The sequence below is a fragment of the Micropterus salmoides genome, unplaced genomic scaffold (assembly GCF_014851395.1).
Source record: "Micropterus salmoides isolate LMB-PRFRI ecotype aquatic unplaced genomic scaffold, ASM1485139v1 Ms_hic_scaffold_6, whole genome shotgun sequence".
Classification (NCBI taxonomy): domain Eukaryota; kingdom Metazoa; phylum Chordata; class Actinopteri; order Centrarchiformes; family Centrarchidae; genus Micropterus; species Micropterus salmoides.
Window position 1 is genome coordinate 2605557 of NW_024044348.1, and position 14592 is coordinate 2620148.

General features: G+C 45.0%; 2 protein-coding genes across 2 annotated transcripts in view; one reads left to right on the forward strand and one right to left on the reverse strand.

Annotated features, from left to right (window-relative positions):
- Positions 1-14592, reverse strand: part of LOC119890051 (WD repeat-containing protein 88-like) — a 31701-nt gene that overhangs the window by 15463 nt on the left and 1646 nt on the right. Inside the window, exons 3-11 of the mRNA XM_038701075.1 lie at positions 13466-13554; positions 13036-13099; positions 11802-11940; positions 11594-11723; positions 10697-10881; positions 10199-10281; positions 10036-10104; positions 8551-8649; positions 8337-8477 (exon numbers count right to left, since the gene is read on the reverse strand). Of these exons, the coding sequence (XP_038557003.1) occupies positions 8352-8477; positions 8551-8649; positions 10036-10104; positions 10199-10281; positions 10697-10881; positions 11594-11723; positions 11802-11940; positions 13036-13099; positions 13466-13554 (984 nt within the window). The 3' untranslated portion in view covers positions 8337-8351. The remainder of the gene's footprint in view (positions 1-8336; positions 8478-8550; positions 8650-10035; positions 10105-10198; positions 10282-10696; positions 10882-11593; positions 11724-11801; positions 11941-13035; positions 13100-13465; positions 13555-14592) is intronic.
- Positions 967-5937, forward strand: LOC119890592 (GATOR complex protein WDR59-like). Its single transcript, XM_038701920.1, has 8 exons — positions 967-1067; positions 2535-2666; positions 2768-2849; positions 3504-3616; positions 4498-4645; positions 4991-5072; positions 5179-5299; positions 5754-5937. Exons 1-8 carry the CDS (start codon positions 967-969, stop codon positions 5920-5922), a joined length of 948 nt encoding a protein of 315 aa, XP_038557848.1. The 3' UTR covers positions 5923-5937.

Here is a 14592-nt window from a genome sequence, read left to right on the forward strand (position 1 = left end):
TTCCAGCTAAACTGAGGCTTTTTGAAGACCCTTTTCTGTCTCTCTCTCTCTCTCCTCTCTCTCTCGCCTGTCATTCACCGGTCTTGTGCAGAGTTTTTGACGTGCTGCCGACAGCTGCCTGCACGTCGCGGTTCCTCGCGGGTCTATTTGAGGTAGCCGGCTGTTTAAAAACGATAAAATATTCTTTATGTGGTTGATAAACTGTGATAAACGGACAACTCTGCACAACACCAGTGAAGCCGGGGCTCCGTCTCTTCAGCAAGTGCTCCTCTGACGCCCAGGGTTTGGGTTACAATTTTGGATTCATTTACGCACTTTTAAAAACATTTATTGAAAGTTTTATTCTTTTTACATGTTTATTTACAGCATTAAACATTTAAATGTATATCGTAACAGGCTGTATATTAAGTTTTGGGAGAAGACGTTGAGCACCCCCATATCGCCAAAATGGTGTGATCCTTGTTTCGCTGCAAAGCTTCGACTGTGAGTGACAGTGGAATTAGGCTCCGCCCATCGAAGCATCAAATCTTCGACTATTGGGGGTCAGCACTACTTGATACAATATTGCCACGTAAAATATCGCAAATCTATATTGCTGTATAGACCCCCCCACACACGCCTAGTCTTAAGCAAGAACTTTAACACTTCAGCAGTTTGAATTCGAACAGGTAAAGCCGCTGTCCGCCACCGAAAGGCTCGGCCACTTTTGTTCTTTAACCTGGATCTGGGAACATCGAGGGGCATCTGATCGGACGACCTCAGAGCTTTGACAGGAGAGTGAACATGCAGAAGTCCTGATAAAGTGAAGCTCCGCCTCCTTCACGGTCCATATTCCCAGCACACGCGCTGAGCCGATGGTAGTTCGTGGTGCCTGGGAAAGTGAAGCTTGGCTGTCTCCCTGATGGGCTTCTGTTTGTTTTCTTTAATTGTTTCTCATGTTTTTTCTCTGGCCAATCACCTCGCCCCATGCTGCTGTGGGTCACTCCTTCATCCTATTCTCCTCCAATCAGAAGCTCCCAATCTCTGCATCCCGCCGCTGGTCTGTCCAAACCCTCCATGACTGGCCGGTACTGATCTCTGTCCATCCCTCCCTCTCCTCCTCCTCCTCTGGGTTTCTCCTCGTTGGGATTTTAACAGTTGTTGTTTTTTTTGCATGTCACTGATTGGCCGGCGTCCTCTCGACTAACACGGACTGAGATCTGTGTAACTAACAAAGTGAACTGACATCACGTGTCCTGAATTTGAATTTTGACGATGTGATTATGTTTCTTTGGTTTACTTGAATCTCAGGCTGATGAATGTAGTTATTTATTCATAAAACCAACGCAAACGTAAAGTTAGCTCACTTCAAAGCAACATGGTGTAAGATGCGTTTGTTCTGATTAAATATCTAAAACTAGCAAGTCACCAACTTTGCCAAACATCAAGCAAGTGCGGCAACACAAGACACAGCGAGCAGCTGTTTAGTGTTTGCTGACGAGTCCAACAGGAAGAAGGCCAGCTCGCCGTCTATCCTGCAGCACGTCAGTTTCTTAGCTCAGCCAGTAAAAGCCAGTCTCGCTTTGTCTCGCTCGTCTGTTTTTCTTTTCCTCACTTCCTCCTCGTCTTCTTCGGTCTCTTCAGCCTCTGCCTTGATATCCATGGAACACCGAGCCAGCTTCTTCAAACAACTCACATTGAACTTTATGTACTTGTTGTGGCTTCTTATATCTTGCTGAAGAGTTAAAACATTATGCTGTTCTTGCGATAGAAATCCTGCACGGATTTCAATCTTACAGATGACAGAGACGCCATTCACCAGGTTTTTTTTCACAACTTGGGAATTAGGACCATCGAGGAGCACCTGAATGCACCGTTAGCACTCAGCATTTTCAGTGTTTTCTGTTGACTCTGCAGCGTTTAGCAGCAGTGACTAGAATATTATTACAGCAAAATTCAAATTCACTCCAAACTCTGCTGCCTGACTTCCTGTCTGTCGGCGTCTGAAGCTTTACTGTTCACTAACAATTAACAGCAGGTATGTTTCTGTGACAGCCAGCGCAGAACTCCGGCTGTTTTTATTTTAATTTCAAGCTTAATTTGAGACTTTTTTTAAGGTAATTTGGCTGTTGAAGCGACGGATGAGTTTAAACTGAAAACTAACCGTGTGTTCACACTGCGAGCGCTCACAGACTGACTGACTCTCACTGGTGAACGAGTTCCAGCACTGATTTACCACTAACGATCCGACCTAATGTTTGCTCTGTGAAGTGTCCCAAACGTTACGATTCATCGGGGGCCGCGCTGAGGCCCCGATGCTCGTAACATATTTGAATACTAACTGTAAAAAGTCCCTCCAAAAAAAAGGACATTTTCCTTTACAGTTACAGCGGCTCGTAGGAACCGTCCAGCATCAGTCAGCGCCCCGCAGGTGAACAGCCTCTTATAGTAATTTATGTCTTCCAGACCACTTTTAATCAGGTGGTGCTTTGTCTCCTCCGGGCTGCCGTCTCCCTCCTCCTGTCTGTCTGTCTGTCTCTCTGCTTGTCTGTTAGAAATCCCGCCGGTTTAAGACGAAGCGAGGGGACGGACTACGGCAACCGTCCCATCAAACTGGCGGGGAAAGTCATCATCCAGGAGATCTCCTGTCTGCTGCCCGTCCACAAGGCTCTGGGGGAGATCTACATGTGAGAACGGCAGTATTCTAAAAACCAAACAAAATACTTGCTGTGTAATTGTGTGTTTGGGTAATATTTCAATGTATTTAGATGATTTCTGTCCTGCTCAGACTGAACGTGAACGACATCCAGGAAACATGCAAGAAGAACGCAGCAGCGGCGCTCACAGTCGGACGCAGAGATGTGGCGAAGGTACCTCTGAATCCTCACAGCAGCTCTCCTGAAGGTGGCGCTGCGTTTACCAAAAAGTCCCTTTACCACAGGACAGTACCAGCCCAGCTCACCTCGACTCTACTCGCCGGTTTTGGTTTTCAATTGGGCAGAAAGTCTTTATTCACTGCATCATCACTGTATTGATCCCCGAGGGGAAATTCTTTAATTTTTCCTACTTCATGTTTGTTACAGCCATGCGTAACGTCAACTTCTGAAGAAACTACACTTTGCTATTCGCTCCAGACCTGCTGATGGAAACGTGCCTAAATCAATTGTTTTTATTTTTTGCGACTTTTAAAATTCACTTGACAATTAGATGGAAACCCAGCTGAGAGGGCCATGAAAAAACTGGCCAACAAAAGCGAGGCGAGGCAAGCTGAGCTGGTACCGGCGGCGGGTAAACGCCATAAAACGAATCCAAACTTCTAGTCTGTTCTGTGGACCTGGACCTCCGCTCTCTGCTGTACTGTATGTTTGATCATCAATATTGGTACCAATATGAGGCCCTCACACCTGTGTGTGTGTGTGTGTGTGTGTGTGTGTGTGTGTGTGTGTGTGTGTGTGTGTGTGTGTGTGTGTGTGTGTGTGTGTGTGTGTGTGTGTGTGTGTGTGTGTGTGTGTGTGTATATACAGGTGTGGGCCCTGGCGTCTGCAGCGACTGATCAGGACCTGAGTCCAGACTCAGACCCGGACACAGAGACCCCCTGGGCCAGACACCCGTTTGGACGGCAACTGCTGGAGACTCTGTGAGTTTAAATCCGAGCGAGCTGAAGCTTCACGTAGCAGCCTGTAAATCCTCAGAAATATATATCTTTTTCAGCCAGTAGTTAATGTGTTCAAATAATATTAGATCAACTTTTACTAATTCAGATCAACAGAAATAAGAACACATGCAGAGAAAAGTAAAACACAAGCAGTTAGGAAACGGAATAAAAACATAAATGATAAAAAAGCAATTAAAATTACAAAGCAAGCAGTACAAATACACACAGAGAGTAATATGATAACATCTACTATAACAGCAGAAAAATATATTATTAGCTAATACTACTATTTGTAAATTTGGTTAATTGTATTTTATTTGTGTTTGTTTTTAATTTGTGATTTTTGCTTTTTTTGTAACTTAAATTTTATTGAGTTTTCACATAAATATAGACAAAACAATTACGGCAAATAAGTTACAAACTAAAATAACAATCTGCCGGAGATGATCCGCTGTTCCATCTCTTCAACTCTCAAGAGGTGTGTCAATTTTTCCTGGACAATTTCCAACCTCTGTTCCCGTTTTGGGATGTTTACATTCAGTTTCTTGTGACCACTTTCTTACTGGATGCGAGTAATACTTCTCAATATTACCAAGATACATCACTGGACAAGTACTTGGGATTTCATATCCCAGGACATTATTACAACTAAACTAACATTTTGCCAGTATGTCCTCCTTTTTGAACAGTTGCAGAAGTGTGTGGGCTGCTTCCACACAGGCTCCAGCTGTTCTGTTGTATAGCGAGTTGCCTAGATTTTATTTGGGAGTTATGAAATAGCGAGTTTGAATGTAAAAGTGTTGCGTAACGAGGGTGGACGTGTGACTCTGTGAAATAAGATATGTGTGTGTTGAACCTTTCAGTCTGGATCACTACAGTCAGATGAGCGACGTGCAGACTCTGGCCATGTTGTGCAGCGTGTTCAGAGCTCAGCCTCCTGCAGACTGTTACTCTCTGTACGGACAGCAGGCGTCACGCTCCTCCATCTTCCCCCCGCACCACTCGCGATACGTAAGTCCTGACTCGCTCTGTTGAAAACGGGATGTTTAAGAAACCGTGTCGACATTTTAGGGACCAAGCGATCACCTGACTCACAGAGAGAAGAATCGGAGCTGAATGAACTTGCTCGTCTGCTGAGTGACTTTCTGGAGTCCATTTTTAAAGTGACTCACTATGAATTAATTTTTTGTCTTTGTTTAACAGCTTTTAAACCGTCCTGCCAGGAACCAGAAAAACTAATCGTGATCACTTGAAATATTATAATAAAACAGTTCAGGTTCCTATTTATAACACAAATACAGCAGGAACGTGATGATGATACACGGTGATGTAATTAAGTGTCTGTTACTGTCTCAGCCCAGTTACACGTCCAGCTCCGTCACCTCGGGCTCGTGCTCCAGCACCTCGGACTCCATCACCACGACCACCTGGAACGCAGGTGAGACTCGCGGACGCCGGCCGCCGCATTACTGCTGCGCTGTGTTACCGTCCGTGTTTGGACTCCATCCAGCCAATCAGATGGGGGTTTTTGTTGTCGTCCGCAGGTAGAGATTCTGAGCACGTCAACCCCTGGGGTGAACCCTCCCCTGATGACTATCGCTATGGTAACCAGGGTTACACAGACCCTCGGGAACGAGAGCGAGAGCAGCACGACATGAACAAGAGGTGACGTCACGCCGGTTCCACGCAAATTTCCAAATTCCCATCGCGTTTGTCACCTGAGTTTGACGAGTGTGTTGGCAACACAATGTTAATAAACACAACGAGAATATTACTACAGCTGTATGAACTCAAAATAAACATCTTTCTGTGATTTAGTTACAATAAACGGATCAAACTGATGCAGAAATAACGACATCATGATGCTGCTTTGTTAAAAGTATTAAGTTGTGCTTTATCAGGTCGGTCAGTTAGATGACAAGCAAACAACTTTTAAAATGCTTGTTTTCTGAATGGAGTTTGGCTGGAGCAGGACTGCGCTATGTTAACTTGTTTCATAGTAAAGTAAGAATCCTCTGTCAAGTCGTGTGCGAAACTATCATTAAACGTAAAAGAACTGCTGTGATTGGTCTGTGTGTCGTGAACACAACTCCGATGTCACTTCCTTTACCCCCTGCAGACTGCTGGACCCCGCCAACACGCTGCAGTTTGACGACTTCAAGAAGTGTTACGGAGAAATCTTGTACCGCTGGGGTCTGAGGGAGAAAAGGGCCGACGTGCTGAAGTTCGCCTCCTGCCCTCCTGAACCCACAAAGGCATCGGTACGTTACTCTGCAGACAGCTGCTGATTGTTAAAGGTGTCTTAGATGGAAAACTGTGTTTCCCTTGGAATAGCTGAATAAAAAGAGTTGTATAGGACTGATCTCCTAAGTTTCTTCAAACATGTAAATTTCTCACACCCAAAAGACCCCGGGAAAACGGGCGAATGCCAACAAGCGCTAGATGTGTCACAGTGGGGGACTGAACCGGGGTCTCTCACACTAGAGGCATGTGTCTTATCCAATGCACCATCCCCAACAACAACAACAACAACATACCAAGCCGGGCAGAATCAGCAACAGGACAGCTAGCTGCACAGCAACTGGGTAGCTAGCAGCAGCTGCTGTTAGCAGCTACAGTGACCTGTAACATAACTCTGTAAATCACCTAAAGTGGAGGCAGAGCAGCCGAAAGGACATCAGCGGGAAAACCAGATCAGAACCAATCGGTTCTCCATCAACTCTGATCCAGGGAGTTGTATGTCGAGCGCTATATAGTGAGCTCACTATATTAAAACAACACTTTCGGACACTACTCCGATCGTTCGTTAATTACGTCATTGCCGTCGGACAATCAGTCTTTTCTATCAGCGCAATGCATGATGGTATGTAGGGCTTGGTTAGTGACCATCGGTTGTACTCTACTTTTCAAAATGCATTCTGGGATACATTGAGTGGACTAAATAGGGTATAATAACTCTCACTATACATTCGGACAGCACTACAAAATGGCGAGCTCACTATATAGTGATGAGTCTCACGTAGTGAACAGAAGAACAGCTGATCGCTGGGCTCTAGTCTGGATGAACAGATTGTTATTAAGTGCCTGATGAACCCGATCTGAACCTGGTCTGTTATTTAACTAGGGCTGGGCGATACGTTTAAAGGCAGATTTTTGCTCCTGAATGAAAATTTAAGCAACCAGATGGTTAATTATGTGGTTAAACTTTTCTTTGTGGTCAGAATGGGAGAAACACTTGATGCTTAACAGTGAATCACTTAACAAAACTGAGGGAGAATATTCAAAACTAGTATATAACACTAGTATATTAGTAAATCTTTTTTCAGTCCCTTTTCCGCAACAAAATAAATATTTTAACGAAAAAATTAACTGCAAATTTGTTCATGTTCTGAATTAAACCAAATATTTGTTGACGATATATTGAACATTAACTATATTGATATTGAGGAAACTTATATTGCGATAATTATCGTTTTATTGCCCAGCCTTAATTTAACCCCGTGTGTTGTCTCCCTGCAGAGTTCGGCGTGTACTGCTGTCACTGCCGCACTCAGGCTCGTGGGACGCAGTGCCGTCTGTAAGCGTCTGACCTTCCAGTGCGCCATCTGCCACGTGGCCGTCCGCGGCTCCTCCAACTTCTGCCTCAGCTGTGGTCACGGCGGACACACCAGCCACATGATGGACTGGTTCCGCCGGCAGGACGAGTGTCCGGCCGGCTGCGGCTGCCACTGTCTGCTGCAGAGCGTCTTCTGATGATCCAACACAGACGCTCTTCTAAAAGACGGCGATGAGCACGTCTTCTGTCCGACACAACCTGCTGCTCAGACTGATGGACATTCACGGTCCCCAGAGGACAAACCCTGCGGACCTTTCCTCAGGACAAACTTTCCACATGGACACTAGAAATACCAAAACCTAATGATAGATGGTCGTGAGGTTCGTGCTCCCAGGAGGACCTTTAAGTCTATAAAAATGTCGATCACATTTAACCAAAATAAGCCTGCACACTTTTTGTCCGACCAACAGTTGATGGTATAAAATAGATAAAAGCAGCAAACCCTCACATTTGAGAAGCTGGAATTAGTTGCGTGTAAATGATAATGTTTCCCTGCAGACTGCCGGCTGCCTGATAAATACTTAAACAACGAATACTTGACTAACTGTTTGGAACCGGAGCTTCAGGCAAAGTGTATGTGCTCCATAACAAAACATAAAAACACAAGATTTGTGCTCAAAAACGAGAGGTGACCTGGACGGCGTTGTTTGTTTAGTCTGAGGATGAGACATTTACGTAGCTTCTATCTCACAGATGTGATCACACAAGTGTTTGTGACGCAGAGAGGAAAAGCTTCCTGAATTCTCTGAAGAGTTTACAGATGTACTTTATGTCAAATTATAATAATAAAAATTTGCTTGAATTCAGGCAAAATGTCATTTAAACAGAAAGTGAAATCTGTTTTTATTCTCACTTTCTTTCTAACAACACATTTAGCTGCAGCTGTTCGATGATGACATGATGATGATGAGAGTCCATCCACTGGGGGGGGCTGCAACCAAGTGCTAACATGATGCTGCGGCTGTAATGAACACTGCAGCCTCTGGGGGACGCCAGCAAGACTTTAGATTGTTTTTTGTAGTTTGCATAATGCCAGTATCCACCCCACCCGCCCTACCAGCTGCTGCTCTGTGGCCGACCTCTGACCTCCTGGACAGGAAGTCACATGAGAGGCGGAGGCTGCGGTCGGTATGCGGGGGGCGATTTGAGTCGACAGAAGACGCACCGGGTCAGCAGCTCTGAGGTCTGCAGTCTGGACACGGGGAACGGCTTCCCGCACTCTTCACACTGGAAACAATAACAGTTTTTATTGATGAAACTAAAGTTAAACAGACAAAACAAATGACGGATTGTTTTTCACCTTGAGGATGTGAATTCCTGTTCCTTCGGTCCTCCTCCGCTCCAGGACTTGTGGGATTTCCTCCATGTTCTCTGTGTTCCATAACCGGACCGTCCTGTCCTGCAGAGACAGAGGAGACCAGGGCTGGGTTTCAAAAACCAGTACCTTTAAAGTGACACTGATACCAACAGAGTATTTGCACTTAACACATGTTTCAATGTGTTAAATGCCACCTGTAGTTGATGGTATTATTATTTATTATTGTTACGGACAACAAGGCGCTTTCTTTTTATTGTTTGAAAAATATAAATATTGGGAAATCATATCAGACCGCTCCTCGTCCTGTTCAGGCCCTCCTCACGTTATAATCAGAGGAAGGGCGACAGCTCGGGAGGTGTTCTGTATTTGAATGCGAGAGGAGGAAAGTTCAGTGACCGCAACAAATCTTGAACTGAATATAAAGATCTCTGCGAGTGCTTTTTCCTTTAGTGGTGAGTCATTTATAACCGATCTGCAGGAAGGGGCCGACCCAGGTACTAATCTGGATTCCCCCGTTTGAAAAGAGAGGAAACCAAATGCCTCCCACTTGTGTTTAAACATTTATTTAGGCTACGCAAACACGGCACTCACTTAACGAGGCTGGCGATGAGTTAAAAGAAATATGACTTGTTGTAAATGACAATAAATAGTTATTTTTTACAAGCAGCGCTTCACATCCACCCGCTGGCGCTCAGCGTTTTGGCTCGATGAGGAAACGAACATGTGATAACAATACATGAAACTCTGCTCTCGTATTTGCTCGACTGACGCACTGACAACGGCATCAATTTAAATATAATTTGTCCTCCCATTCACCTTATTTCTGAGAATAAATTTCAATGCATGCAAGTATAAATTAAATGATTCCTGATTAAACTGTCCAACATATTTGAGGCGTTCTTTTGCAGAAACAGAATCTCCATTTGTGTTTATTATCCTCAGTCATGGTTCTTTTTGTGGCTGCAAATTATCTTAAATTATGTTTTTTTATTGCGCACTTCAGGGAAAATCAATCAAACGTGTTTTTGATTATTTAGAAAGGCTGTAAGCCTGTAATACTCAGAGGTAATAGTGAGTCACCGTTTCTCTTTTCTCCTCTTTATGTGCGTACGCGTGGTTCAGAGTTTACTTACGGCACATTCTCCCCTCAAGTTTGTTTTTTATAAATCAAAACCTTTGCTTGGGAAGTGGCGTCCGCACGTTTCCAGCCCAGTTTTGTACGTACGCACCGTTTATTAATGAGACCCCTGGTCCACCTGGGTCCCATCAGGCATCACACATTCAGACTTAAAACATTCTCCAGGTCCAAAAAAGGAATACTGCAAGAAGTCAAGCTCAGATTTCAGCAGGTCATCAGGAGACGTCCCATCTCTGAAGACACAGTGCTAACAAACATGTCTGTAACTTTATCATGAGCGCGACAGTGATCACGATGATGGAAAGGACCTGGACTGAGGGGACCGGTACCTTAGAGGCAGAGGCCACCAACTTCCTGTCAGCGCTGACTGACACATCAGTCACCCAATCACTGTGGCCCTGCAACAGAGACGGCAGAAAACATGAGCTGAGCTCTCTAATAGAACACTTTCATTATTTCAGAGTGATCCGTACTGCAGCAGAGTTTAATCACCTTCAGGATGAGAGTCTGGCAGAGGGAGGACATATCCCAGAGTGCAACAGTCCTGTCGTAGGAGCCAGACACCAGCAGGTTTGCTGCGGTGAAATGACAGGAAGTGTTTTATTACATGTGCAGCTCCCAACAAAGATCTTATAGAAGTGAGATGCTTCACTCGGAGCGTTGCACACACAGGGTGAAAAGAGTAGCTGCGGCGATGTGCAGTGTAAGAATGAAACCATGTAAACCTGCTCTGGTGCGACGCCTCAATAAAACTATGAGTCGATGAATGAATGAGCAGACCTCTTTAAAATGACAACTAACTGAACAACAGTGAGATATTTACACGTTTCCAGGACACGTCCAAGTATCAGGGCCGGTAAAACAGCGTTACCGTTTTCTTTCTCTATATAAAGCTCTGACTGCCGTCTGCCGCAGAGGGCGTCTGAGCTGTCAGCTGAGGACAGGAACCTGAACCTCGACCCCGTCTCTGATGCTGCTCGGAGGGCTCACCGTCAGCCGAGAAGCTGCAGGAGCTCACGCTGCCTTCGTGGCCTCTCTGCAGCGACGTCCCGCCGTGAGATCGAAACCCTCCCGCCTGCAGGTCCCACAGCTTTAAACTTTTATCCCATGATGCCGTGCACAGGAAGTGCCCGTTGTTGGTGAAGCAGCAGTCAGAGACGACGTTGCTGTGGTTACTGAGAGAAACGGGAAACGTCAACAACAACAATAACAAGACAGAAGAAGAAATCAAAAATGTTAGAGAGGCAGACGTACACCATCGTCATCATCATCACATAGACATCATCTTGAATCATCAGTGTTCATCAGCGTGAGGAGGAGCTGGCAGGTGGATGTCGTTCCCTTGTTTGGGGTCCGTAGACCGGGTCTTTCTGCTCAGATGCTGACGCCGTGGTTCTGTTGTGGTCGGCGGGTTCTGTTTTACAGCAGACTCGCTGTACAGAGCTTCTGTTTCCTGTTAGCTTCAGACGATCCCAGACTTTGGACACTTCCTGTCTTTCTCCCTGTCTCTTCTTCCTCCCTCGCTATTTTCTCTCTCCTTTCATTTTGCAATCTGCACCATCAAATCCCGTCTTCTTCTTGTCCATAGCGTGAGTGCGTTGTGCTGTTGGGCGGCGCAGATTCCCAGTCTTTGCCTGAGGGGGCCCGCAGTCTCAGACTTTAAAACCCCCTGGATTAAACTAAGCATTGCTGCTTTTTAGAGAAGAATTATTCAAATTTCTTGTTCAACCGTTTCAGCCCTTCGCAGATTATCACAGTGCACAGTGAGAGGAAAGAGGAGCTGGGGGTCAGTAAGGGCCAGGGGCCCTCTAGTGAGTTCATCCGGCCCTGCTCACCATAACGTTGAGGCAAATCAAACAAAAAGCAATGGAAGCGGCGGATCCTCACCTGTCGATGGACACGGTGGTCTTCTGAGCCAGCAGGTCCCACAGTTTGACGCTCCGGTCTGCAGACACCGACGCCACCCGCTGGCTCTGAGGGTCGAACCGGCACCGTGTGATGGTGGAGCGGTGGTGATCTGGGAGGGGAAACAAACGCACCTTCACTAACTAACGCTGGAGTTAAAGATCCAGGAGGTGTGAGTTGGCTGTCGTACCGCTGACGTGGTGCAGCGTCAGTCCGCTGGCGGCGTCGCTGACGTAAACGCCGTTCTGTGGATCTGCAGCGCAGACGAGCAGCCGGCCATCCGACGAGGCGCTGCAGGAGGTCAGCAGGCCGGCCTGCCTCCACCGCCACTGCAGGACCAGGACCAGAATCAATATCAGTACTTATTCCCATCAAAACATGAACTGTCAGGACGGAGAATCAGCTGCAACTAACAGATGTTTCTATTATCAATTCGTCTGTTAACCGCTTAGATTCATCACTAATGTCATAAAATGTCCGTTTTACTTTGTTCAGTGATACAAAACAGAGAAGAACTGGCAATCTGAGACACCAGAGAAAGTCTGGATTTATGCTTTTCTTAAATAATTAATTAATCGATAAATCAACAAATGATTTAAAATAGTTTGATCGTGTCAGTACGGCAGTGGTTTAGTGTACTTATGGACAGTTTTAAGGTACTCTACAGTACTCTAGGTGTTCTACAGTTAAATGATAACTTTAGTTACTTTGCAGATTCAGGGTAAACATAAGACCAGCAGATAAAGTATAAAAAGTGACACATCAATGCATCAATAATTATAATCGAATAATATCGTATGTTATTCTGCGTGTTGAGTACTTTTACTTTTCTAAGTATTCTAAGTATATTTTGATGCTTGATTCTGAACACAGGACTTTTACTTGTATTTCTACTTAGATAGGTACATTTATTTTTAACAGTTTATACAGTGAAGTTGAGTTTGTAACTCCCTTCTGCTACATGTGCAGAAAATATACATTAATATTGATAAAATGGGAACAGAAATAAACAATATTCAATGATCAGTGGAGCAGTGCTGAGGATGAATTACAGTTTAAGAGTCTGAAAGCTTGGGGGGAAAAAAGCTGCTCTTTAGTCCGGTGGTGCGGCAGCAGAAGCTTCTATATCTCTTCCCAGAAGGCAGCAGGGTGAAGCGGCTGTGGCTGGGTGAGTACTGTCCTTTAGTATCCACACTGCAGTATTACTATTTACAGAACATGTACACTTTTTTTCTTTTTTTCCTAAACTTTATTTATTTCCTTTTTGAAATTGAATGTGAACATCTAAAATAACCCGAAGCATCACGTTCATCAGGTCTCATTATTAAACTATAAAACACAGTGTGATTCTTCAACACTGCAGTCAAACTGAAAGCTCGATGACCACCACCACAGACGGAGAGAAGAAGAAGAAGAAGAGTTACCAGAGTCTGTCCCGTCTCCAGGTCCGCGGCCACCATGTTCTTGTCCCAGGAGACTGTCACCGCCCTGACGGACACACAGGCTGAGGTTGTTTTTATGATCATTTTCAGGATTAAAAATCCTCTTTTGATATTTGTCCTGGTGTTCGAGGTCTTGGTAACCCTCTGACCTGTCCTCTAGCGCCACCCTCAGGACAAACTCTACATTTACCTTCAGCTCTGAAGGACAACAGCAGGACTTTAATCTGGTTTCATCCTGTTTCTGTCTGACTAACAGATCTAACTGATCCGACGTATAAAATCAATACGTACTAGTAGCGTATCTGTCAATCATAAGTTAAATGCCTCCTGTGAGCTCCATGGATTGATCCATAATAACCTGATCCAGGTAAAGCATCCTGGCTGTGAACAGCTGCTGTCAGCTGAGACTCACCTGTTGCTGTTTGGGATCAGAGCGCACTCAGTGATGGTTTTACTATGAAGTCCATCAAACACCCTCAGAGGTCTGCAGCTCTCCACGTCCTGCACAGGTCAAAGGTCAACAGGACAGGCTTCAGCTTAGCATCACAGCTAGCTCTGCACAAGTTTCCCTCGTGTCTTAGTGCGTCCCGCCACGAAAGCACGGAGAGACGCAAGGAAACCATACGAGGAGAGAAGAAACGAGGGCATATGTTTTTCCTCTGAAGCGTCACACGTGAAGCGTCACACGTGAAGTGACGTCCGTGATGTGATGAGGCGGCAGGTAACTAGAGCTGATCAGCTGATTGCAGCTGTCAGTGCGTCTAACAGCTGTAGAGACTGTTGATGGAGTTTGTGTCCGCACTGTGCCGATACTAAAGACTCACAGTTATCAGTGCAGAGCAGCATGTTTCCTCTCTGCAGCTGTAACCTGTTTAACAAACACCTGCACATGAAGAGCAGCCTGCAACTTGTACTAATCTACGGCTCTCTGTAAAATCTGTAATTATACTGTGTCGTGCTCAGAGGCCCAGGGTCAGTGTTGTCATTACTGAACAACCCGGAATATGATCATTGCGTCTTTTGATTTATGAGGCTAAATGTTTCGGGGGAAATGATGTAACTGAGGAACGCCCAGGAATAATCAGCTTCACATGTGACTGAATGGAAATGATGATAAATGATGTAGAAAGTGTTTCTTGCGGACAGACAGACTCTCCGACTTTAACTGCATCCATAATAAAAGTTACTGGGGGAAATAACATCATGAAAAGAAAATTATTTCTACTAAATGCAGAAAGTTGTTTTGTTGTTCAGACCTGCAGTGAACACAGATTTTTCACTAGATGTTGAAACAGAAAACAAATAAAATGTAAAACTTGAGTTTAATCTCTTATCTGTCTTCACTCTTCTGTCTGGGAAACGGCCGACCAGAACGACTTTCGATTCAAGCGAGAAGCGATGACAAATAAGAGACCTGAGATGCACCTAGAGTATCAAAAGCATGTAGAGAAGAAAGATAAAGAAAGCTCATTTATAACTGCCACTAAAGTGCTTTTAAGCAAGGCACCACCAGCTCCACATGAGCTGCTCAGAGACCAT